General features: G+C 40.3%; 1 protein-coding gene across 2 annotated transcripts in view; it reads left to right on the top strand.

Moving 5' to 3' along the window:
• Positions 1-22,130, top strand: part of LOC139454011 (orexin receptor type 2-like) — a 32,218-nt gene extending 10,088 nt beyond the window's left edge. Inside the window, exons 1-2 of one of the 2 annotated variants that reach the window (XM_071235484.1) lie at positions 8,016-8,247; positions 19,239-22,130. In XM_071235484.1, coding sequence (XP_071091585.1) covers positions 19,264-20,457 — 1,194 coding nt within the window. In that variant the 5' untranslated portion in view covers positions 8,016-8,247; positions 19,239-19,263 and the 3' untranslated portion in view covers positions 20,458-22,130. Of the gene's footprint in view, positions 1-8,015; positions 8,248-19,238 lie in introns of those variants that run through there. The other variant, XM_071235485.1, reaches the window with a different exon arrangement.
• The last annotated feature ends 2,722 nt before the right edge of the window (positions 22,131-24,852 follow it).

Raw genomic sequence — 24,852 nt, forward strand, 5'->3', positions numbered from 1 at the left:
GTAGCTCTTAAACGTGTGTGCATTATAAAGACTTTTCTATCCATAATAGTCAGTCTTGCTTGACAACAGTATAAGGATCTATACCGAAACGTCGCTTTTCACAGTTGTTATCCATAAACATTGTGTCTACCTTGTCATCCGTCAACTTCTAAGTAATGCCTATCAAACAATTCATAATATTCCTTGTCATAAAATTCGTAGAGTTACAAAATAAAATGAAAACGTTGACGGTTCAGCGACTTACAATGGCAGAATGTTTCACAGATGTACTTGCTTTGATGTAGCTTGACACATGAGATTCGGGATATTTGCTCTTCAAGATACTGAGTGGCTGGACCAGAGTGAATGAGAAGGTCACGGTCACGACCTTTGACACAACGTCGCGTGCTTCGCTGGACATTACATCGTGTGAAAACGACACTAATGTGTTTTGATTCTCATCAGCTGGTGTGGGAAATAAGAGAGGCCTCGGTCGGGCACAGATGCGGGTGATGAACGGAGTTGAGCGGTACACTCCCGACCTCATGGAACACAGCAGACCCGGAACGTAGAACTAATATTGAAATAGAGAATAGTGTTGTGTATTGTGTGAGTGAGTGGTTTTTTTAAGAGAAACTCTATTTGAATTGAACAGGAGCCGCAATGAGATGAGAGATCCTAAACCTGTGGAAAATCTAGACTTGCTTCTAACATGGTTTAAGGACTGTGAGTGAATGAGTGTGTATGGTTTTACGCCGCTTTTAGCAATATTCCGGCAATATCACGGCGGAGGACACTAGAAATGGGCTTCACACATTGTACACATGTGGGGAATCGAATCCGGGTCTTCGGAGTGACGAGCCCTTTAACCGCTGGGCTACTCTACCGCCCATGTACAATATGAAAAAAAGAAATCATTGCGAGTTTAACGTTATGACGGGTGTAATGAAAAAATGATTACATTGACATTCTTATGTGAATAGGAAAGTAATCGGCTTTTAGGGGTAAAACATGTAATTTGTACCCGAAAATATTATCTTTTGTCACAGATTTTGCACACACGCAAATTATGTTATTATTTCTGTGTGTCCCCAACAGAAGATTAATATATCCCTTCAAGAAGCCACCGAAATATATCCCGAACCTAACCTAAATCTGAGGCCTGAATAGATGCAGAAATCCACGAGCACTGATGAGATGTTTGATGATGATGATGATGATGATGATGATGATGATGATGATGATGATGGTGGTGGTGGTGGTGGTGGTGTTGATGAAGATGATGACAGTTTACTTTTTTCTGAATTGCACAAAACATAATATAGATCATATAAAACTTGAGTTGATGACTGTCGTAGAGCGGGCCTTCTATCGATGAAGGGGCGTTGGGGTAGCCCAGTGGTTAAAGCGTTCGCTCGTCACGCCGAAGATCCGGTTCGATTCCCCACAAGTCCATTTTCTGGTTTCCCCCGCCGTGATATTGCTGGAATATTGCTAAAAGCGGCATAAAACCATACTCACTCACTCACTCTATCGATGAATCGGTTTGCTGAAGCATGTTACATAATGAAATAGAACAGATACGATAACAAAGAAAACAAACTAAATATAGGTATAAATATTTGGTTAAACTATAAGTCATCTTGTTATTTGAAGTGCTTTGTTATTTTAAATTTGTGTGAGTGAGTTGGGTTTCACCCCGCTTTCAACAGTATTTCATATATGTCACGGCGGGTTAGCTTTAGGAAAGGCCAAAGTGATGCAGAAATTATAAGTCTACCACTTTCGTGAGACCCACGACCATGGGTATGGCAATGACCAGCCCCAAAATAACGTCAGGGCGAACCGTGATTCGAACTTGCAACCATACGTCTTTGGCACACCGTACGGACGACTCTGCCCACAGCAATTTGCGGCACCTTACCCGACTGGGTAGTAACTGAGTTAGACTAACATCTTGTCTCTGAAATGAGCATATCTTACTAAAAGCAACGACAGCTATTAAATTATCTTAATAAAAATATAATAAAAAGGAGCCCAGCGACTCCTTTCATTTTCTGATACTGATACTGATACTGATACTGCAGTAATCTAGACTTGCCAAACATTATAGACTTGCATGGGCTGTATTGGAAGTATTTGTTTCAGAGTCTTATTGACAGGCTATAACTGAGTAACAATTCGGAGTATCAAGTATTGGTGAGCAATGATGGAGATATGATCTGCTGTATAGACCTCCACACGGGGAACCTCCTGCACTGAATGTTATACCTCTTCCGCGTCAAACGACAGCGTATACACTCCCAGTGGAGGCCAAAGACGAACATCCCCTGCCAGATCACAGATAAAGGGAGGGTCGGTCATGTGGTGGGTCTTGACCACACTACACGCGGTAGCGGCGTCATCTACGGGAACATCTTCAGATCTAACTCACGAGCCTTGATAGATATTTCCATAATGTAAACCAACTCTGTGATATGAAGGTTTAAATATAACACTGCAACTAGATTCTGTTTACTTAAAAAACGCATCCAGCCCCTGGGCCGTTGCAATCTGGACTTTTGTCAGTGTGAACGTATAGAGTTTCTTCAGAAGAAGAAGCGTGTTGGTTCTGCTTCAGGCTTTGCAAAAATAAAACTTTTTGCATTAAGCTTCGTGTTACCCTTTCATCCGTTTGACACAACGAAAGCCCAGGTTTTTAGGAAACAGAGAAACAAAGTACACCTAGGTTTTTCTAAACATATTGGTGTGATGAGAGAATCACGCGTTCAGCTTGTATACAGCGCTGACAAAACTAGTTGGCATGAGGCCTTTAAAGATTTAAAGATAACACATTTTTGACATTTTTACAACCATCCTTTGTATATATTAAGCCCACTTTTACAAGTGTCATTTGAAATGAAAACACTATAAAAAAGAACAAATTAAAACATATAACGAACTGACGGATATAACGAAATGTGTGTTGATCCCGTCCATTTGCTGTATATATGCTTATAACGAACTACGGTTAAGATGAACTAAAATTAGTGGTCCCTTTGAGTTCGTTATAACCGTAGTTTACTGTATGTCAATAAGATCTAGGTGGTAAGTGTGCTTTTATATAGCATGAATGAATGAGTGTGATGTTACGTCACTTTAAGTAATATTCCAGCAATATGACGGCGTTGGGCATCGAACCTCCGAAGTCATAAACGAACGCTAAACCACTACGCTACCCGACCACCACTTTTATAAAATACGAATAAAATAATAAATTTAACAATAATATTGTACCAGCTGTAGTTTGTTCTTTCTCCCACACACACATAAGCTGGCACTCTCTGATACTGCATATTGAAGCACGAGGGAAGGAGAGACTACTGCTAGACTTGCAAAAGTCTCTAAGGCAATACTTATTAGTTTAAATCGACATTTCTAGATTATGTACATACTCGTAATACGAAAAAGTTGTCTCTACAAGGGACTGTCCACATATCTAGACTTGCCTATTGGTGGATAGAATCACTGAACATCCATGGACTTATTTTTCAGTACAGCCTTGGAGCAAGGCTAGACTACTGCAAGCGGCAGCCTGCATGTCAGTCAGGCTCTGTATCAACGAACAGCTGAGCACAGTTGACAGCCTCTGATATGAATGGAACCATTCCAGGGTGCACGGGTAATTACCGGCGCTGCACGCTCCGGCGTGGTTGTTGTCGGACTTCGTCGGCTGTACTCGCTGTGACTCCGTCATAAACATTTTCAAATATATTTTCAATTTAGAAACTCTATTCAGCATCAAAGTCAGCCCGTGATACCCGAAATGCGTTAATCAGAATCAGTTATTTAAGTCCGAACCTCCGCTATTAACACCAAAGACAGTTCTTTAAGTGCTAACTTCGCTATTAACATCAGAATTAGTTCTTCTGGTCCGAACGCCTCTTTTGGCATCAGAGCCAGTTATTTAAGTCCGAACTTCGCTGTTAACACCAGAATCAGTTATTTAAGTCCGAACTTCGCTATTAACACCAAAGACAGTTCTTTGAGTCCTAACTTCGCTATTAACATCAGAATCAGTTTTTGAGTTCCGAACGCCGCTTTTGGCATCAGAGCCAGTTGTTTAAGTCCGACCTTCAATATTAACATCAGAGACAGTTCTTTTAAGTCCTAAGTTAAACCCAACCCGCACTTGAAGTCATTACTTCGCTATCAACACTAGAACCATTTCGTTAAGCCATAACTTTCCAATTAAAACCAGAGACAGCTCTTTAAGTCAGAACTTCGCTATTAACATCATAACCATATGATGACTTGGTCGATGCATGTCATCTTATCCCAATTGCGTAGATCGATGCTCATGATGTCAATCACCGGATTGTCGGGTCAAGACTCCATGAAGTACAGACCGCCATCATACAGCTTGAATTAGTGCTGAATGCGGAGTTAAACAACAAACAAACTAACAAATAATATCATACAGCAAGAATCCTAAACCAAAGTCACGGTTCTCGACAAACATATCTTTAAACACACTTGACCACCTCGGAAACAAGACAGATAAGATGGTTGGCAATAACTTCCCGTTACAATTGCCCCTGTTCCTGAGACTACGGTTACATCGCCAAGGCCTGCTACCAGCCCAGCATGACACACACTATTCCCACGGTCTCGGCCATGGCCATAATTCTATCAGAGGGGTCGCCTTATTACAAGTGCCTGCGGTGCTATTTTTCACAACTTATTTCCTGTATTGTTTAGCAAGTAACATGTAAGCGTTAATTAAAGACGCTGGGGCTTATTTGTTAAGAGAATTTTTTCTAGTTAACTACGTGAAATAATACTCACACTTCGACACTAGAGGTGCACTTTTTGTACTGCAGCCACGTGCGTTCACGCGCTGTGTAACCGAATATATCTCTCGACATGCATCTGTAGCAATCGGTTATTGTTAAAGACGTAATCTCAGTAATTTTACTTTATGTGAAAATTGGACTTGGGATAGAATAAAATTGCAGAAATTTTTGATATTACATTTTAATCGAATTTAAGAAACAACTCACGATCATAGCGTTATGCCTTGCGGCACCTGATCCGACACTTGCGACCAAGGACCTTATTTCATGTGTAAAGTCTCTGATAACTTCATGTATATAGTCTCTGTCAAGTTCATGTCTGACAAGTTCATGTATATAGTCTCTGTCAAGTTCATGTCTGACAAGTTCATGTACAGTCTTTGACAAGTTCGTGTATATAGTGTGTGACAAGTTCATGTATAGTCTTTGACAAGTTCGTGTATAGTCTTTGACAAGTTCGTGTATATAGTCTCTGTCAAGATCATGTCTGACAAGTTCATGTACAGTCTCTGACAAGTTCATGTCTGACAAGTTCATGTATATTCTTCGACAAGTTCATGTATAGTCTTTGACAAGTTCATGTATAGTCTTCGACAAGTTCATGTAAAGTCTCTGACAGGTTCATGAATCGTCTTTGACAATTTCATGTACAGTCTCTGCCAAGTTCATGTATATAGTCTCTGACAAGTTCATGTATAGTCTCTGACAAGTTCATGTATATAGTCTCTGACAAGTTCATGTATAGTCTCTGACAAGTTCATGTATAGTCTCTGACTAGTTCATGTGTATAGTCTCTGACAAGTTCATGTATAGTTTCTGACACGTTCATGTATAGTCTCTGACAAGTTCATGTATATAGTCTCCGACAAGTTCATGTATAGTCTCTGACAAGTTCAAGTATATAGTCTCTGAAAAGTTCATGTATAGTCTCTGACAAGTTTATGTATAATCTCTGACAAGTTCATGTATACAGTCTCTGACAAGTTCATGTATATAGTCTCTGACAAGTTCATGTATAGTCTCTGACACGTTCATGTATATAGTCTCTGACAAGTTCATGTATAGTCTCTGACAAGTTCATGTATATAGTCTCTGACAAGTTCATGTATAGTCTCTGACAAGTTCATGTATAGTCTCTGACAAGTTCATGTTTAGTCTCTGACAAGTTCATGTATAGTCTCTGACAAGTTTATGTATATAGTCTCTGACACGTTCATGTATATAGTCTCTGACACGTTCATGTTTATAGTCTCTGACAAGTTCATGTATATAGTCTTCGACAAGTTCATGTAAAGTCTCTGACAAGTTCATGAATCGTCTTTGACAATTTCATGTATAGTCTCTGTCAAGTTCGTGTATATAGTCTCTGACACGTCCATGTATATAGTCTCTGACAAGTTCATGTATATAGTTTCTGACAAGTTCATGTATAGTCTCTGACAAGTTCATGTATATAGTCTCTGACAAGTTCATATAAAGTCTGTGACAAGTTCATGTACAGTCTCTGACAGTTGCAAGTATTCAGTTCATGTATAGTTTCTGACAAGTTCCTGTATATAGTCTCTGACAAGTTCATGTATAATCTCTGACAAGTTCATGTAAAGTCTCTGACAAGTTCATGTATAGTTTCTGACAAGTTCATGTATAGTCTCTGACAAGTTCATGTAAAGTCTCTGACAAGTTCATGTATAGTCTCTGAGAAATGCAAGTATTCAGTTCATGTATAGTCTTTGACAATTTCATGTATAGTTTCTGACAAGTTCATGTATAGTCTTTGACAATTTCATGTATAGTCTCTGACAATTTCATGTATAGTCTCTGACAAATGCAAGTATTCAGTTCATGTATAGTCTCTGACAAGTTCATGTTTATAGTCACTGACAAGTTCATGTATAGCCTCTGGCAAGTTCATGTATATAGTCTCTGTCAAGTTCATTTCTGACAAGTGTATAGTCTCTGACAAGTTCATGTATAATTTCTGACAAGTTTATGTATAGTCTCTGGCAAGTTCATGTATAGTCTCTGACAAGTTTATGTATAGTCTCTGGCAAGTTCATGTATAGTTTCTGGCAAGTTCATGTATAGTCACTGACAAGTTCATGTATAGTCTCTGACACGTTCATGTATAGTCTCTGACAAGTTCATGTATAGTCTCTGACAAGTTCATGTATAGTTTCTGACACGTTCATGTATATAGTTTCTGGCAAGTTCATGTATAGTCTCTGACAAGTTCATGTATATAGTCTCTGACAAGTTCATGTATAGTCTCTGACAAGTTCATGTATATAGTCTCTGACACGTTCATGTACAGTCTCTGACCAGTTCATATATAGTCTCTGACAAGTTCATTTCTATATCCCTTGACATGTTCATGTATAGTCTCTGACAAGTTCATGTAGAGTCTCTGACAAGTTCACGTATAGTCTCTGACAAGTACATATCTATGGTCTGTGACAAGTGAACGAGTAAAGTCTCTGACAAGTTCATGTATAATTTTGACAAGTTCATGTAAAGTCTCTGACAAGTTCATGTTTATGGTCTGTGACAAGTTCATGTAAAGTCTCTGACAAGTTCATGTTTATGGTCTGTGACAAGTGCACGTGTAAAGTCTCTGACAAGTCCATGTATATGGTCTGTGACAAGTGCACGTGTACAGTCTCTCACGTACATGCCACGTACATGCAACCTGCCTCCACCTGACTTGCACCTATTCACCCCACTGTTACGTAGACGTTCTAGTGTTCGTGTTACGTCACCACTTAAAGAATGGGTGTAGCTGTGTGCACAAATCACATAGACCACTACAGAAGTGTGACGCGATTTATAGATACGTACTCCATTTCATTACTGAGGTCAAAGCGGTTAAACTATCTCAGGGCATCTGAGAAATAGAACCTAAGACGTTGCGCTATGCACGACCTTCGTCGATCCGGGAGTGCATCATGCAAGGGGCAATTAAACCCACTGAGCTGGGTCCGTCAATTGCGGCTCTTTAATTAGCCGTAGGAAATGATTTGGCTTCCAACAATCGACCCATAGCACTCTAAACTTTGTAAACTGATAGACAAGTCTAAAACACTTCATTTCAATTGATGCGCAGATAAGAGGCAATGCAGTGCGCATGTCAGCGTAGAACCGCGCGTCGACTCAGAACAGTTGGTAGGGTAACGTGCGGAGGCGCACAGTCCATCCATCGAAGACACACCTCCCTTCACAGCGCGAGGTTTAGTAGCATGCCGCTAAAAACTGTAATTAGTGGACTCGCCCAGCCAGTGTTGCAGCTTGGATCTATTTATTGCCGAGTTCGACAGGCTTGAAACAGTCTTCCTTGACAACTTGATACATAAACACTGATCAACGGAGGGACAATATTCCACCACTTTGTCAATTGTTGGATGTAAATCATCGGACCATTTTTTTCAAATCTCAACAAGTAAGTTATGAACTTATTCATTTTTCAGATATTTCTTTTAATTTAATCGTCTTTACTGGATTGTTTTAAATTTGCGGGATTTACTACAGATTAATGCATTGAACATGTCAGTACTACATGCAACGAAAAAAAAATATTTCATAACAAGCAAATATATTTTCCTTTAAAATGTCATGTTTTAGGTTTTATCGTTCTCTTTGAGATATTCAAGCAAATAGGTACTAAATAGTTGATTTTTCGACAAATTAGTGACACTAATTTAATATGAAGATTTAAGCAACATAGTAAAGCAACATATTCCCTCTTCGTTGCTTCGTTAAAGTAAATTAACGTGGTACTTAACATTTCATAACATCGTTAACAAAACCTAAATCTTATCTTTTAATTTAATCGATAAACATAATGTTCACGAGTCGCTGTTATTGTAAGACATAAACATACACACTTCAATATTCTTTCTGAGCATTAAATATGCGTGAAAGAAATCTATCTTTTATTGCGACATGGTGATAAGGTTGAAAGAAAATAAGATTTATGCCAACAATTTCCTCGAGCCAGAGTAGCGAGCGCGCATCTGTTAGGGGCTTCTTGCTTCTAGCTTTCTTTTGTTTTTTCATATTTTCCTTTACATAAAGAAAATGCCTGGAAGCATCAAGGGACGAAGGATAATTTCAGCCGTGTTATCATATTGCGATCTTCTACCCCGACATGTGGGCGCGAGGAGAATCAAGTGATCATCTAATCACCCCTTAAGTCGTCATTCTCAACGCCATCTGTTGGCGAACGTTGAAACTAAAAAAAAACATTACCACGCGCAAAATGGTTTAAGTTATGATCAATATTAACTGTGTGGAAATGCACCGTTTGTTCTGAGTAGCGACATATGGAAACGCTGTAGGTCAGAGATCGCGGTTATTCGAGAGAGTGTGAATGAATTGTGTGTAGCCGCCCTGTCGACGATTGGCAGCATGAATGGAAGGGTGTAGTTGCCGTATCCCATGAACGTGGTGAATAGATCAGGTCTGGTATATCATCTGCCGACAACCAGGTGATAAAGTCATTGATTTTATTTTTGCTAACCAGAGCGGTTCGACATGTCTATTGAAAAATATTGCGATAACCGTTACGTTGCGCATGAGCTCGTGAAGTCTTTCAGCTGCAAACGTCACTTAATGACGTTACGTTTTTCAAAACAGGCGCTGTGTATATGTTCAGTTGCAGATAAATCGTGAACACTCCACTATAAGTATACTATTACATGCTGATAATCAACTTCCCATAATCGCATATGATGTAGGTTAAATCGTTAAATAAGCGTCAAGTATTCATTTTAGAGGGTCCTCAGGTCCGACGTTAATTCGAAGCAGGCAGTTTCTCCTCAGAGAAACGTTTCCATCAAATTTGTTTTCTTTTTTTCCAGGCGTTTTTTCAGGACAGTCGTAGATTTAAAAAACTAATTTTTCAGAGCGGATTTGCATCTAGTTTGTTTTAAGTCTCTTTGTCCATCTAACGTTACACCAGCTTTTGTTCAAGACATTTATTCAAGGACGGTTTAAGTATTCCCGGGATACCGATCGCGTTTCATTGTCAGTCAGTGTAATGGGAAGTGCCAGAGACCTGGGCCCACTTGTACAAAGCGATTTTAGTGCTGAGACCATCTTAAGTCCGATACTCTAACATAGACTTATAATAGCCTTAGAGCTAAGATTGCTTTGTGCAAATGGGCCCTGGGCCCTCTTGCACAAAGCCATCTGAGCGCTACGTCTATGGTAAGTCTATATGAAAGTATGGACGTTACGATCGTCGTAAGCTAAGATCGTTTTGTGCATGAGGAGTCTGTATTATCAGGACTAGCTGACGCACTCTTCTTCCCTATCGCATGGAATCCACTGCATGTATCCGCACAGCAAGCGAGAGATGGTGTGACGCATATTAAGATTGTATAATTTTATCACCGCGTGGGAAACTAACATTATTATTAGCTTAATTAACCTTCAGGTTACCTGAACCTGCATGGCACGTGAATGAACAACCATAACGCTGTAACACCTGTGCACAGTTCGTAACTGCATCGTAAACTCTGGTCATAAAACTATTCTTGAACTCGAAACACATGTTATTTCTTTTTTTCTCAAACGGGAAGGTGTAGTAAAGGAGGCAACCCCAGACAGTTCATTTTCAGTCGTACCAAAACCACTTTCTTTATCTGCTGAGTCAAATTTTATGGTGTCTGCTGAGTCAAATTTTATGAATCAAAACAATAAACCAATCTGGCAGTTAAAGTTCTTACTTACACACAGACCTTGTTTCAAACAAGGCAGACATCACAACGTCTAGATTTATGCTGAATATCGGTGACACCCTAAAGGTCTCTATTATCATTATTGTCATGGGTCATGTATAGCTCGAAACTCCTGATAACTCGACATGAAGTCGAAATTTGTTGTGTCGATTTGTTGGGAGACAGTTGGTGGCGCTCTTCTTGTAAATACATGAATTTTGTGTTGAGGCCAATTTCAGCAATACTGGGTTAAATAACATCGTGGAACGATGACTCGTAATCAACAACGCCACCGAACCGAACATGTTCCAAAGCAGTCACCGCCATTGATAACTTGATAACCAGTAGGGTGCTGGTCACCTAACAAACACTTGCATCTCTGGCCCTATTGTAAGCCATCGGGTGAATGCGTTCTGCAGTAATAATTGAGTAAGTACTCCACTTATTTAATTATTACTATATTGTGCCTGAGAGTTAGAACTTTACTGTGCTTTTCATATATATACTCCGAGCAGGCCAGTCCTTGTTTTATCCCCTGAATGTCAAGCGACAGGGTCAACAGAAGTCATCTAAAGTCATTCGGTATATAACGCGGCCAAGGGTTCGAACCACCGACCTTCCGCCTTTCGAGGAGATGCTCTATCCACCAAACCAAGTGGCGGTCTTGAAGACACAGAAATGAGATATGTGGCTCCAAGGAATGAAATGGTAATGTCGGTTACTGCTCCACGCGCTTTACTGACATTTCAGATTTCAAGATAAAAAGATAAAATAGAATATGTTTCCTATCGTAGTAGCGTTTTTGCAGAAAAGGAAAACCGTTTCGATAAAACCAAATAAAAACGACGCCAGGCTGTCCTCTTGAGACAGACAGTATCTTTCACAATATCATTTATCTTCTAATGGCTTTTCTGTGTTAACAAATCTCACCGAACTGTTTACAAGTTAAGCAATACATTCGAGCACGACATAGCCTTAGACATAAACATTTAATTCATCGTTTCCTGTGTTCAATCCGGGCAAGAGAGCCGAGGTCTGCCAGAGACGTTGTTCGGAGTACGCCATCGGACGTCGCTGTTTACAAGGTCATGCGTAACGTCTATTAAGATCGGATACAGCCGTTTCCTGTGGATTGTGACCGATATGTGAAGAATCCCGTTGTGACATTAAGTTGAAGATGTCACGAGCTAAATCACAGCGCACAATGAGCGGAACGATGCAGGTTAAGATATCCGGACCAAACGTTTCCCGTGACCTTTAGACATGCCTTGGAGGGTCGCGTATAGACTTGCATAAGTCCCGAAGCAATGAGTATTAGTTTAAATCATATTTTTTAGATTATCTAAATACTAAGAACAAGTTGTCTCTATAAAAGTGTGGTGTCTTTGTACTGTCCGCTTATCTAGACTTGCCTATAATAACGATAGAATTATTATACATCCATGGACTTATCATTCAATAGTGACATGTAGCAAGGTTAGGTCGCGGACCGTTAGACCACGAGCTCACACAAAAGCTAGCAAGTTTTATTCACGGTAATCAACTAAAAATGTGTATCAAACGAAACTACATTGATTTGAACACTGTTCCCTATGCATGAAATAAACGTAGGTGATAGTTAAGTTTGACTTTGAATTCTAGTTGTGTATATTGCACTGGTTAATTATTACATTAATGCCTGCGTGTACCTTAGTCATACAGTGAGTGAGTATGATTTTACGCCGCTTTTAGCAATATTCCAGCAATATCGGGGGACACCAGAAATGCTGTCATACAGACAAAAACATTCCAAACTCAACATGTCAACAATTCTTTGGCAAGTCTAGATTTCTTCAGCTTTAGGCTGAGCATTAACAGATTACATGAACTCCTTTCCATAATGTATTAAAAGACAATTAAAAAAAATCGGGTTTTTTTAAATCTTAAATCATTTTCATTTGAGAGACTAGCTTTTAGTCCACCTGTACGAGAAAGGGAAATAAAGTCAGACGAACCAGTAAATATAGCAATGACGTGTGATGATACAGTAAAACCTTGTCTGTCCGGAAACCCCAGTGTCTGGACGCTTACTGTTGATAATGTCTTCATGTATAATTACACAGGGTAAAAATGAATATATTTTTTACCTGGATTTCTTAGCCTGGAATAACGGTTTCACTCAGTACATTTTACATTGTAATATACTTGTGTTCAAAAGGTCTTTGACAACTTACTGTTAATGTGGAAGGGGCGTTTATTTATTATAAAAAAGGGGCACGGTTAGATAGATTGACAGACCTAGGAAAAATCCCCAAACAGCAATCTGTGTTAGTTCAACATTTATTATCATATGAGTTTAGGAATTAATATGTTCCAAAAAATACACCGAACCCGTGAGGATCCCGGAAGAGAATAGGTCTTCAGCAACCCATGTTTGTCGTAAGAGGCGACTAACTGGATCGGGTGGTCAGGCTCGCTGACTTGGTTGATACATGTCATCGTATCCCAATTGGATGCATCGATGCTCATGATGTCAACCACTGGATAATCTGGTCCAGACTCGATTATTTACAGACCGACGTCATATAGCTGGAATATTGCTGAGTGAGGCATTAAACAACCAATAAACCAACTAATCAACAAAACGACATCGAGGCGATGTCCCAGTCTCATGCAAGTATTATTAACAAAATCAGGAAAAAGTCAGATTCAAGTTATCCCTTTATCTCTAATCTGTATGATTGTTAATATTTTTTAATATTCAAATCATAAAAAAGGCCTTATTACCCAGCAGTTTTTCAACTGAGCGGTTAACAATGGTCCTTGACTTTTCAAGTGGGGTTGAACCATTCCAACATTGCTATTCTGAGTGGTTATTGTTTATATTCATCACACTCGTACATGCAGACAGAAGACCGCAGCAGTCCGCCACTTGCACAACAGTTGATAGGAAGCGATCACTCAGTCATGTTGCTACTGCTGGTGTCGGCAGCGCCCATGTCAAAACTAATAACATGATATCTTAATGTAATCAGTCGAAATATCCGTTGAAACGCGAGCTTGGGTTTTGTCTCTGCCGACTGCGACAAGAGTATGCGAGTTATTTACGTTGGAGCCAGCGCACTGGGTGATATGAGTTGGGATATCACCCCCCTGGGCCATCGTATTATCACGCTGAGCAAACGACAGTTGGAGGGAGTGGAGGGGCGGGACTACCAGCATTAGGCATGACTTGGTGGCATAGTCCTGCACCATGACTGTGGAATTTATGTATTTTATGAATCCAAAATAAAATCTAGATTATGAAAAAGTCTTTGAATCGGTATCAGGAAAAACAATTAGTGGAGAGGAATGTATTGTGGAATAAAAAGATTTCGCTCCAACCATGTGGTGGTCTGCTGTTGGCATTATTGGGAAAACGGGAACCATTCGGGAGTGCTGGGGCGAGGACTGTCAGGACTGGTGATTCGGGCGAGGGGACATTAAATAAATAGATGGGGTTAGAAAGGTTGTTGGGGTGGGGCGTAGACTGTTGTGACAATGTGTGTGTGTGTGTGTGTGTGTGTGTGTGTGTGTGTGTGTGTGTGTGTGTGTGTTAGTCCAGGTTTATTCCGGTTTTATAGTACCAGCCCACTGACAGCCCATGCCGCAGTTTAACATGGATACCCTTCTCAGATACAGTATACTGACTCCGAGCCGACCAGTCCTTTTTAGCCCCTAATGCTGGGCGTCAGGCAGGGTAACAACAAGTTCCATCTTATAACATCTTTTGGTATAAACAGGCCGGGGATCGAACCACAGACCTTTCGCTCTCCGGGTAGACGCTCTAACCACTAGACCACAGAGCCGGTCCTGTAATAAATGTAGTGAAATAATAGTTGGCAGTACTTGGATAGATCAGCACTACCCAGACAGACTGTTATAAGCAGACGACAAGTAGTAACACATAGACGACAAGCAGATTTCAGAACAAGAACAAGCCCCATCTGTTTTAAGATTCTTGTCGTGTTGCAGTCCTCTGTTATCAGCACGAAACTTGTGAACTGCAGAGGATGAGATCGCACCATCGACTGATAGACAGTCGGCTGCACAAGGCATCTGGTGCTCACTGTACATTTAATACATTCTTATCGTGCCTCGCAAACTAAAACTCGTGAGACTTCATTAAAAGTTTTGATAGAATTAAGAAACGTATTTTGAAATATTCCCTGAGGGAATTTCTGTCTGCAGTCTTATCTCAATTTCTATTTTTAAAAGCAAAAGACATAAGAATCACATAGCTGTCGGCATATTATCTTGTGGCTAATCTGTATGATCCATCAGTGTACGATGACAGGTCAGATCGGCTGAGTTACACTTAAACCAAAGTAGCTTGTTCCAAAAATACGTTTTTTTAGGAATAATGCATCGATACCATGGCAACGGAGAATTTGTTTCAAAGGCTGTGCTAATATTGGCAATCGAACTCGGGCCATTCTTTAACGCGCACTGACTACTTGGCTAACACAATAGTATGGGTGTCACGATAAATCGAAATATCGATTTATTGCTATTGGTAAACAATTAAAGTCAATAAATTGATTGTTAAATCGGTTTTCGATCAATAGTATCGATTTCATTTAGGAATCTCGATAGTTTCGGTCGTATTTTTTTCTATTTACCAAAAAAATTACACATGATAATGTGGAAATTTCATTTTTTTAAATTATTAGGGTAAAGAAAAAACAAATCAGTCATTTCTCAAACTTTACTTTTTATTTGTTGTTATGTTTATCAGACTCAAAGGAAACTTCATTTCCAAGGTTTAATTCAACTCTAAAATCCATCTAAATGAAAATGAAAATGAAAAATATCGATATTTATCGCAATAGTTGCTTACAATATCAATAGTTATCGCAATAGTTTCTTTCAATATCAATAGTTATCGCAATAGTGATTTCCAGACCAATATTCACCCCTACACAATAGCATATAGGAATATACAATCGGTCATAGTTAACCATTCATTTTTGTCATTTTATAGCAATTAGTTTAATAATTATGAAAGAATATAGATGAACGCTAAGACGTAAAAAGAGACTGGATTATACAGCAGAGTACGTTTATTCATCATTCGAGATCCCTTTTTGGCCATTCGAAATGATGCTGTACAAACCCAACATAGTGTGCCTGGTGAAGGCCGCGGACTGAAAGCTTGACTGTATATTTTTGCACTGATTTGAATTGCCCCATCGGAATGAACGCTCAAGAAGAATGAAAATATAGTTGACATTTTGTCTTTGGTATTCCCTGATTTGATTTGAAAGAATTAACAGGCTCGATAACTTGGTTGATACATGCCATAGTATCCCAACTGCGTGGATCGATGCTCATGATATCAATCACTGGATTGTCTGGTCCAGATTTGATTATTTACATACCGCCATCGTATTATATGCTGAATATTGCTGAGTGCGGTGTTAAACAACAAACAAACAAATTGAAAGAATTAAGGAGTTGAAATCCATAAGCATATTTTGGTGTGCCCCGCCGTGACGTTGCAGACATATTGCTAAAAACGGCGTAGAACCCGACTCACTCACTCACTCTACTGATATACTGTTTATCATTATTGACGAGAAAACAGTTCTCTTGTTTACCGAACTTTACAAGAACACAATAAAACAATTGAAATAACAAAAACAGGTTACATCCAAACACTGACGAGAGGAAAACGCAGGTTTGAGAGAGTCGCTCCCTTCAACGACCTCACAAACCCTTTGTTTTTGCAGACTGTTTTCAATTACCGCGATGTTAGGATCTGTTTTGAAACAGTTTGTCGGTGATAAGAATTTCCACTTGCCGTCTTGTTGACCTCAAATGTGTTTTGCTAACTTTATTCTGCCATTTTAGCTTCATCTTTTCGTGTCATCCACACATCGCTGACCCCTGATACAGGCAATTTGAAAACACTCCAAAGAGGTTGGAAAAATAGCGGGAACATTTTCCAGGAACGGGAGACAAGGTCTTTGTTTAAACTACACGATAAAACCTAATCTTAAACAAGCATGTAAACACCAGGAGAGACAAGGTTGCAGGGATACTCTGAGAAAATCGCAGTTGTATTGACTAGCGTCTTGTGGAAAATGGATGTCGATAAAAAAATTCAAGTGGCACTTAAGATGTCATGCTAGTGCCAGACACAGCTAGGCCCTACAAAACGACATAGCAGAAAACATAGAATTAGTAAAAGATGGAGGTAAATGCTATTAACGACATTTAAACATTTTTGGTTCAGGGGGTTTACTAACTAACAAGTACTCTGATAGCTGCCACACACTCTGTTTCTGCTTCGTTTTGGGGGATATTGGGCCTGCGGAAGTCATCACATCACCCCGGGTCGTAGCCCCTTCACAGATATTTGGGGGGTCTGTTTCGCGCCATGGAATATACATGGGGTGTTTTATACGCATGACATGTGAAGGGTGACTTGCTGTAAGAAAAAAACAGCAATAAAAAATGTGGGCTTGTTTTTGTGGTAATTCTTTTTAAGAAATGACATATGTCCGTGATGGAAACCGATTCAAGTGTTTGGATGCAGTATGAAATACTTGAGTTTAGTTTCCTCGATTTTTTCATAATTAAATAAAATTGGTCTTGTGCCACTATCCATCATCTTTCCGGGGCAAAGGGAGTTAACTGACTGTAAAAGTCCAGTTTAAACTCAAAGAGAGTCAACTGACTGTACAAGTCCAGTTTAAACTCAAAGGGAGTTAACTGACTGTAAAAGTCCAGTTTAAACTCAAAGAGAGTCAACTGACTGTACAAGTCCAGTTTAAACTCAAATGGAGTCAACTGACTGTAAAAGTAAAGTTTAAACTCAAAGAGAGTCAACTGACTGTAAAAGTCAAGTTTCAACTCAAGGTGAGTCAACTGACTGTACTAGTCCAGTTTCAACTCAAAGAGAGTCAACTGACTGTACAAGTCCAGTTTAAACTCAAAGATAGTCAACTGACTGTAAAAGTCAAGTTTAAACTCAAAGAGAGTCAAATGACTGTAAAAGTCCAGTTTAAACTCAAATGGAGTCAACTTTCTGTAAAAGTCCAGTTTAAACTCAAAGGGAGTCAATTGACTGTACAAGTCCAGTTTCAACTGAAAGGGAGTCAACTGACTGTAAAAGTCCAGTTTAAACTCAAATGGAGTCAACTGACTGTAAAAGTCAAGTTTAAACTCAAAGAGAGTCAACTGACTGTAAAAGTCCAGTTTAAACTCAAATGGAGTCAACTTTCTGTAAAAGTACAGTTTAAACTCAAATGGAGTCACTTTCTGTAAAAGTACAGTTTAAACTCAAAGGGAGTCAACTGACTGTACAAGTCCAGTTTCAACTCAAAGGGAGTCAACTGACTGTACAAGTCCAGTTTCAACTCAAATGGAGTCAACTGACTGTAAAAGTACAGTTTAAACTCAAAGGGAGTCAACTGACTGTAAAAGTCCAGTTTCAACTCAAAGCGAGTTAACTGACTATTAAAGTCCAGTTTTAACTAGACTATTGTAGTCGGTTAACACCCTTGCCTCGGTAAGATGACCGTCCATTTACTGTTATATGTTTTATATTGACACGTACATTCTCTTGCCCGTTGGAAAATCACCATCTGTCAGGTTACATTGTAAAGCTCCGAAGATTAGAGTATTCAATAATATATATATCAGATATGAAAAGACACCAGAGTGATATTCCATTTATTATCGGATACAATTCATAATAATTTATTATGGTAAAGTGTTAATTATGTTTTAAATTTGAAGTTCGAACTATGTGAACATTATTTAGGCGGATCATAATGAACGATTATGTAATCACTTCTTTAAATCGACTGGATTCTTTGAGGACTACCCATTTTATTTACCTGTAAATCCTTACCTAGATTGTCCATTTGCGCGTGGTAATGTGGGTTCTTTTTATTTGTGATTAGTTTGGTGGTGACTTGCAAATATGTTACAGTGTCACTGTGTGTATTTCACAATGTGTACTAGTAGTCTGTTTCACAGTCCTTGAAAGGGTCGGCGGGGTAGCCTAGTGGTTAAAGCGTTCGCTCGTCACACAAAAGACCCATGTTCGATTCCCCACATGGGTACAATATGTGATATCCATTTCTGGTGCCCCCCGCCGTGATATTGTTGGAATATTGCTAAAAGCGGCGTAAAACCATACTCACTCGCTCACAGTCCTTAAACCATGTTAGTTTCCCTTCCGCCCAGCCCTTTCTGTAATGCAAAACACCAAATGAAGCAAGTCTAGATTTTCCTCAGGTTTAGGATCTCTCGTCTCATTGCGCCTCCTGTTCAATTCAAATAGAGTTTCTCTAAAAATTAGTTAGTCTACGTGTACTGGGTACAATGTTTGAAGCCCATCGCAGATGCCCTCCGCCGTAATAGTGCTGGGAAATTGCTAGAAAATTGCTGGAATGAGCGGCGTGAGGCCATACTCAGTCATAGAGTGGACTTGCGCTATATACCTCTTTAATTTTGATCTTGGTTCGAATCCCAGATTTCCCTGATAATGGCTGTCGTCACCATACGGTGCTCATCACATCAAAGTGGTAAACAGCGAGCACAAGTAATACTTTCCTCCCACAGTAAGCATGCGCGGACGCGCCTTGATATAACCGACAAAATGTTCTGTTTGCCCAAATTGACCAACTTTCATCATCATCATGCTTGATATTATATTGAATATTTTTGGCCATTACAGAATCTCCGGCAGCCATCCTCTAACCATGGCCAACTTGGTAGCTCGTGAAGAGATCGCTCACCTCATCCTCTGGAACGACACCAGTGAGATCCTGCAACGTCTCAACGACGCCAAGGCGTTTCTATACATCCCCGTCATCGTCTTCCTCATCATTCTGGTCGTCGTGGGGACGTTTGGCAACATCCTCGTGTGCTGTGTTTACTGGAACAAGCCGTACAAGGCGTCCTCCCACTACTTCATCCTCTCCCTCGCCATCCTCGACCTCTTCAGCTGCGTCATCGGCATCCCCACCGAGATCGCCGACCTCCGATACCCGTACATGTTCTATGCCCCCGCAGCGTGTAAACTCCTCCGATTCGTGCATTCCTCAACCATCATTGCCTCATCATCCATCCTCATCGAGGTGGCCTTTGACAGATATTTTCGGATCTGCAAACTCGGCCGTCAGTACAGCGTCCACAAGGCAAAGATGCTTTGTATTTTGGCCATTTCGCTTGGAATACTCACCTCATGGCCATCTTGCCTTCTGTTTGGACGCGAGACCATCCATCTTGGGATTCCTGGTGTTGAAGGCGTAGACTGTTCCACGGCAGACTGGGCGAAAGGAACCATCTACCCGACCCTCTACTACGGCTTCCTCTTCACCCTCTTCTTCATCACCGTCACCTTCTTCGTCGTGCTGTACAGTCGTATCGGAATTGTCATCTGGCGGAGGAAGAAGACCACCATCGGGGCCAAGATCGCCGTGTCCAAGTCCGGCATCAACAGCCAAGTATCGGACCCCACGTCGACCGAGGTGTCGTCGGAAGTTGACGAACACGGATGTCATAAGGGTCAACACACTAAGGAAGCTATGCCGGCGCTGGGAAAGGACACGCTGAAGCAGCGCCAGAAGATGAGGGTGGGAAAGACCACCACTGTTCTGTTTGCCGTCACTCTGGCCTACATCCTCAGCTTCCTCCCGTTCCTCATCGTCATGGTTCTCAGAAGCATCATCAAAGACTTCGAGGGGAGGCTGTCCCCAACCGGCGAGGTAGCGTACAAGTTCTGTGTAAAATCCTTCTTCATTAACAATGCAATAAACCCCGTCATCTACAGCTTCCTGAACGCCAGTTTCAGGAGGGATGCCAAGCACCTACTGAGGAAGGTGGTCCGAGTCTGCTGTTGCTGCTGTTGCTGTAAAACGGAAGACAGGTGGGAGCATTCGGATGCTGTTTAAGACAGGACACTCCTGTTATTTATTGATAGCAGAGGTGATATCATATGGAAAGGATGTCTTTCTATAAAAGGACAGAGACCGTTGAGCCAATTGGAATGGTCAACACCCAACGGTGACCTTTGAACCATCCAAACAGGCGCTGCCCACTACCTCATCACAGCAGCCATGTTGGGAAGAGTCATTAACATCAACAGTGCAGACCAACATCTAACGTGGTGACAGATCTATAGTGGTCGATAGATGAATTGTCTAGGAATATCCCAAACAGTAAAAGAGTGAGACGATTGAAAGTCTTACCCCAGAATGTAAACTCGGACACGTTATGTGCAATATCTGTACATAGATGTAAATAGTCATGGATGTGCTAGGACTTAATGTGGTGTGTACGTGTTTGTGTATACTGTGTGAGATCTGTAACTTTGTGCTATACCGTCTTATTTCTTATACCAGACTTCCATTTCTGTATTTTTGTTTGTAACTGAGGCGTTTCTATTACTTGGATTACGAACCCGTCGAACCAAAATCAAAACATTTCGTCGAATATATTCCAACATTCAAAGCCCCAGTAAAGGTTTCAAAACTTCGAAATTTTACGTACTAGTGACAAAATTTATTTCCTATTTTGACTTGTACTATGTGTTTCCGTTTTTTTTAACAATTAACTTGCCCTTGCATGATTTTGTGACGGATGCCACTGGTGGGTTAGGATACGCTTATCTTTTCGCAAACACCTGGTATCATCACTATTTAATAGTGATTCATAAACACATTCTTATATAGCCAGAATCGTACAATGGACACTGCTTTTGGTAGCAATTTCTAATGGAAATGGTTTTGTCACTTTTATGAACTATTTTCAAATGAAAAGAAAAGTCAACCTTTGACAGGTCTATAACATTTGTATGAAGGCAAAGAGGCTTCCGTACGTCCAAAGTTCGCCATAAATAGATTTATTGCTAACTAGTATTAACAATTTTATGAACACATTTTTATTTTATTTCAATTTTTAAATTCATCCCCCGACAGTATTTTAAGACATCATGAGATTTTATTTTATTTTGGAAAATAATCCGTCAACCAATTGCAATAAAGAAAGCCTCACACGCAGTGTGTATCCTGTGTGGCAGCCTCGTCCCTCTTGGCTGCATGTAGCACCATCATGACCATCATATAATTCCCGCATCACTACATGATGAAATCATTCACATCATCATCATGTGGACATATCACATACCATCAGTGGGATAGCCTAGTGGTTTAAGCATTCGCCGTCACGGTTCGATTCCACCCATGTGTGATCTTTTTAATGATGTTCTCCGTCGTGATATTACTGAACACTGAAAAACCACAAACTTAACCATCAGTATGAGGACCAAGCATTTAACAACACCATCAATATGTGTATCACTAACATAACATCACTATCCCTTTGTGGACCAATCACATAACGTCAAACATCACTTATTGGACCAATATATCAGCCTGTATGACACTGTTGTGGCTACATATTACAATACCATCACTGCATGGACCATCCATTGTAACATCAACAACTGTTTTATTCCAACACGATGCATTTCCAGTAATAAAGAATTATATGTAGACATATGTGCCTTTACTTTATCGAGGTATGAATGTTGTGGGAACATGCATGATTAAAACCAATGACGATACATATTTTGTCTGTTTTTCTTTAAAGTGCTACAGAGAACCTTCGGGTAAAACGAAGTCAGTTCTGAGGTTACTAACTTTGTTTGTTTGTTTGTTTGTTTGTTGTTTTATGCTGCACTCAGCAATATTCAAGCTATATGAAGGCGGTCTGTAAATAATCAAGCCTGGACCAGATAATCCAATGATTGACATCATGCGCATCGATCCAGGCGATTTGGATACTATGACATTCATCAACCAAGTCAGTGAGCCTGACCACCCGATCCCGTTAGTCGCTTCCTATGACAAGCATAATCGCCTTTTACGGCAAGCATGGGTTACTGAAGACACTTTGTTTGTCATCCCTTGACAGGTGGTTCGCATTCGATATTATTATTGCACTTTTACAGTGACGTGCATTCATGTGTGTGTGTGTGTGTGTGTGTGTGTGTGTGTGTGTGTGTGTGTGTGTGTGTGTGTCTGGTGTGTGTGTCTGGTGTGTGTTGGGGGGGATTTTATTGAAGGTAAATTCACGTTCATTTTATAAGGACATGAGTTTATTCCACGAGTTGCAATAACTCTTGAACGGCGACTATTCCTTTGTCTATCTGTTTCGGTTTATCCGAAATTTAGAATGAGATTTCTGTTTGTTTGTTGTTTAAACCCGCTTTCAACAATAATATAGTTATATGACTACAGCCCGTAAATAATCGAGTCTGGACCATGCAACCCAGTTGTTGATAAAATGAACAACGATCTTAGTCATCGGGCTCTATGATCGCAATCAACCAAATCACCGAGCTTGATCACCCGATCCATCAAATCACCCCCACCCCCTACCCCCAACCCTCACCATCCACGAACACACCATTTGTTGCTGGGTACATATTCTAAACATCCTTTCAAAATCAGGTTTCTGAAAAAAAACGTTTTCATATAATCTAGGGAACCCCCAGTCTATGAGGGCTCTAACAATGGTCTAGCCATAAATATGGTCTAACATATAAATATAAAACGTCAATGTCAGAAAATAACCAGTCTAGATTATCCACAAAAAGGATTCCATTGGGCGTAAAAACGAAATAGCGGTGAAAATTATATGAATGGATCACTGAAAATCGGTAATGACAATTGGTGTTCGCGAAAAGAGTAAACACAATGCGTCATACATTGAAGGTAAACTTAAGCTCCTTTCAAAGCAAAGACGAATCACGTTAAGATACTTATATCCGTTAGTTAGTCTCGTAAGAAATACTTTTGGGTTGACTCTAGAAAATGACGTTAAATATAGCCTTCATATTAATTACTGTGCTGGTTTACAACTGACGCCCTAATTATATAGCAGAGTTGGTTCATGGTTAACCCAGAGAGGTTGTGAAGTGACTTGGTGGCGACTTGAGAAGATGCCAGAAGCCATCATGTATAGGTCAGGGATGTGTCCCCGCAAGGAAATACTTGATGAAACGTCAAAGCTCAAACACACTGCCTCTGTAACTAATTATACGCACAAGCCAATTCTCAGTGACCTGAGCCGTGACATTTGGATCTGTGGACATTCTCCAGGTCAGGTAGTACCGAAGCACAGAGCCCTGGTCATACGCAGGGGGCAAGACGCTTGTGCAGCTAAACTAAGCCAGATGGTTATCGGCGTAATATCACTTCAAACATCGCTGCATGGGAGGTACATATTAAATACGAATCATGTTTCGTTGAACAAAGAAAGTGAAAATATCTGTATAGTGACAGTTTCTTGAAGCACTAGCGAAGTGGGTGGGTTTATAAACAGAACCAGTGAAAATAACTCTTTTTTTGAAGAGAATAACCGGTTGTGTGTGTTTTGCTACTACATCGTGATTTTCAGATAGGTAGTTTATGAAAGGAAGATGGCGTCCTGATGGGAACACCTCGTGTAAATAGTTGCAGTGTTCCGAAACGATACTGATGTCGTGGAAATAGCTTAACGGTTGTTGGTGTGACTGAGGGATTCTTATCTGTGGAACAATATTGTGACAAACGGCATTTGCATAAAAACATCCCACAATACGGAAGGGTACTCACGGAGGGATGATGAAATTCAAAGATAGGCCTATCACCGTAGCTTTATCGCAACCATCAGATATTCTTGTAAAGGAAATATATAGAGAAATGTGTAGGGGGTTCTATTACTTCTTCAACAGTGTTTGCTTCCCGAATAGAGTCGATGAAGTTGTGGCTTGTAGTGTGTGTCTACTTCTCTAAATGTCGTGGTCCTTACACAGCAAGGGGTCGATCCCTTGATATTGTGGGGCCGGGGGTGGGGTGAGGTAGGGGTGGGGGTGCTGGTACACGTGTATTTGGGGTGGGGTGGGGGAATATAACATTTCCCAAAACGTGAAAACAATAACTTGTCATGAGATTTTACGCACAAAAAGCGTTCGTAGGACACGCTGGGTGTTCTGAAAAATCATTAATGTGTTGTGGATCTAGAGTTGTTTGGTTCCTTCTTTGAGACAAAAGAAATGGTACGTCTTGAAGCGCCGACCGAAAATAGGTTCTGTCTCAGACAAAAATCCCTCCGGAATATAAAATCGTCACTCGGTTAGTCCATCGATCTAAGGCGCCAAAACTGATGACAGTGTTAACTACGTGGAGTTTGAATACCATATTAACACCCATTATGATCCTCATTATTGTCTTCTCGGGCTGAAGCAGTTCAATATTGTGGTATATTCAACAACCACGACAACTCTTGTATTTCCCCATTAT

This window comes from Haliotis cracherodii, unplaced genomic scaffold (assembly GCF_022045235.1).
Source record: "Haliotis cracherodii isolate W230 unplaced genomic scaffold, xgHalCrac1.p SCAF_10, whole genome shotgun sequence".
Classification (NCBI taxonomy): Eukaryota; Metazoa; Mollusca; class Gastropoda; order Lepetellida; family Haliotidae; genus Haliotis; species Haliotis cracherodii.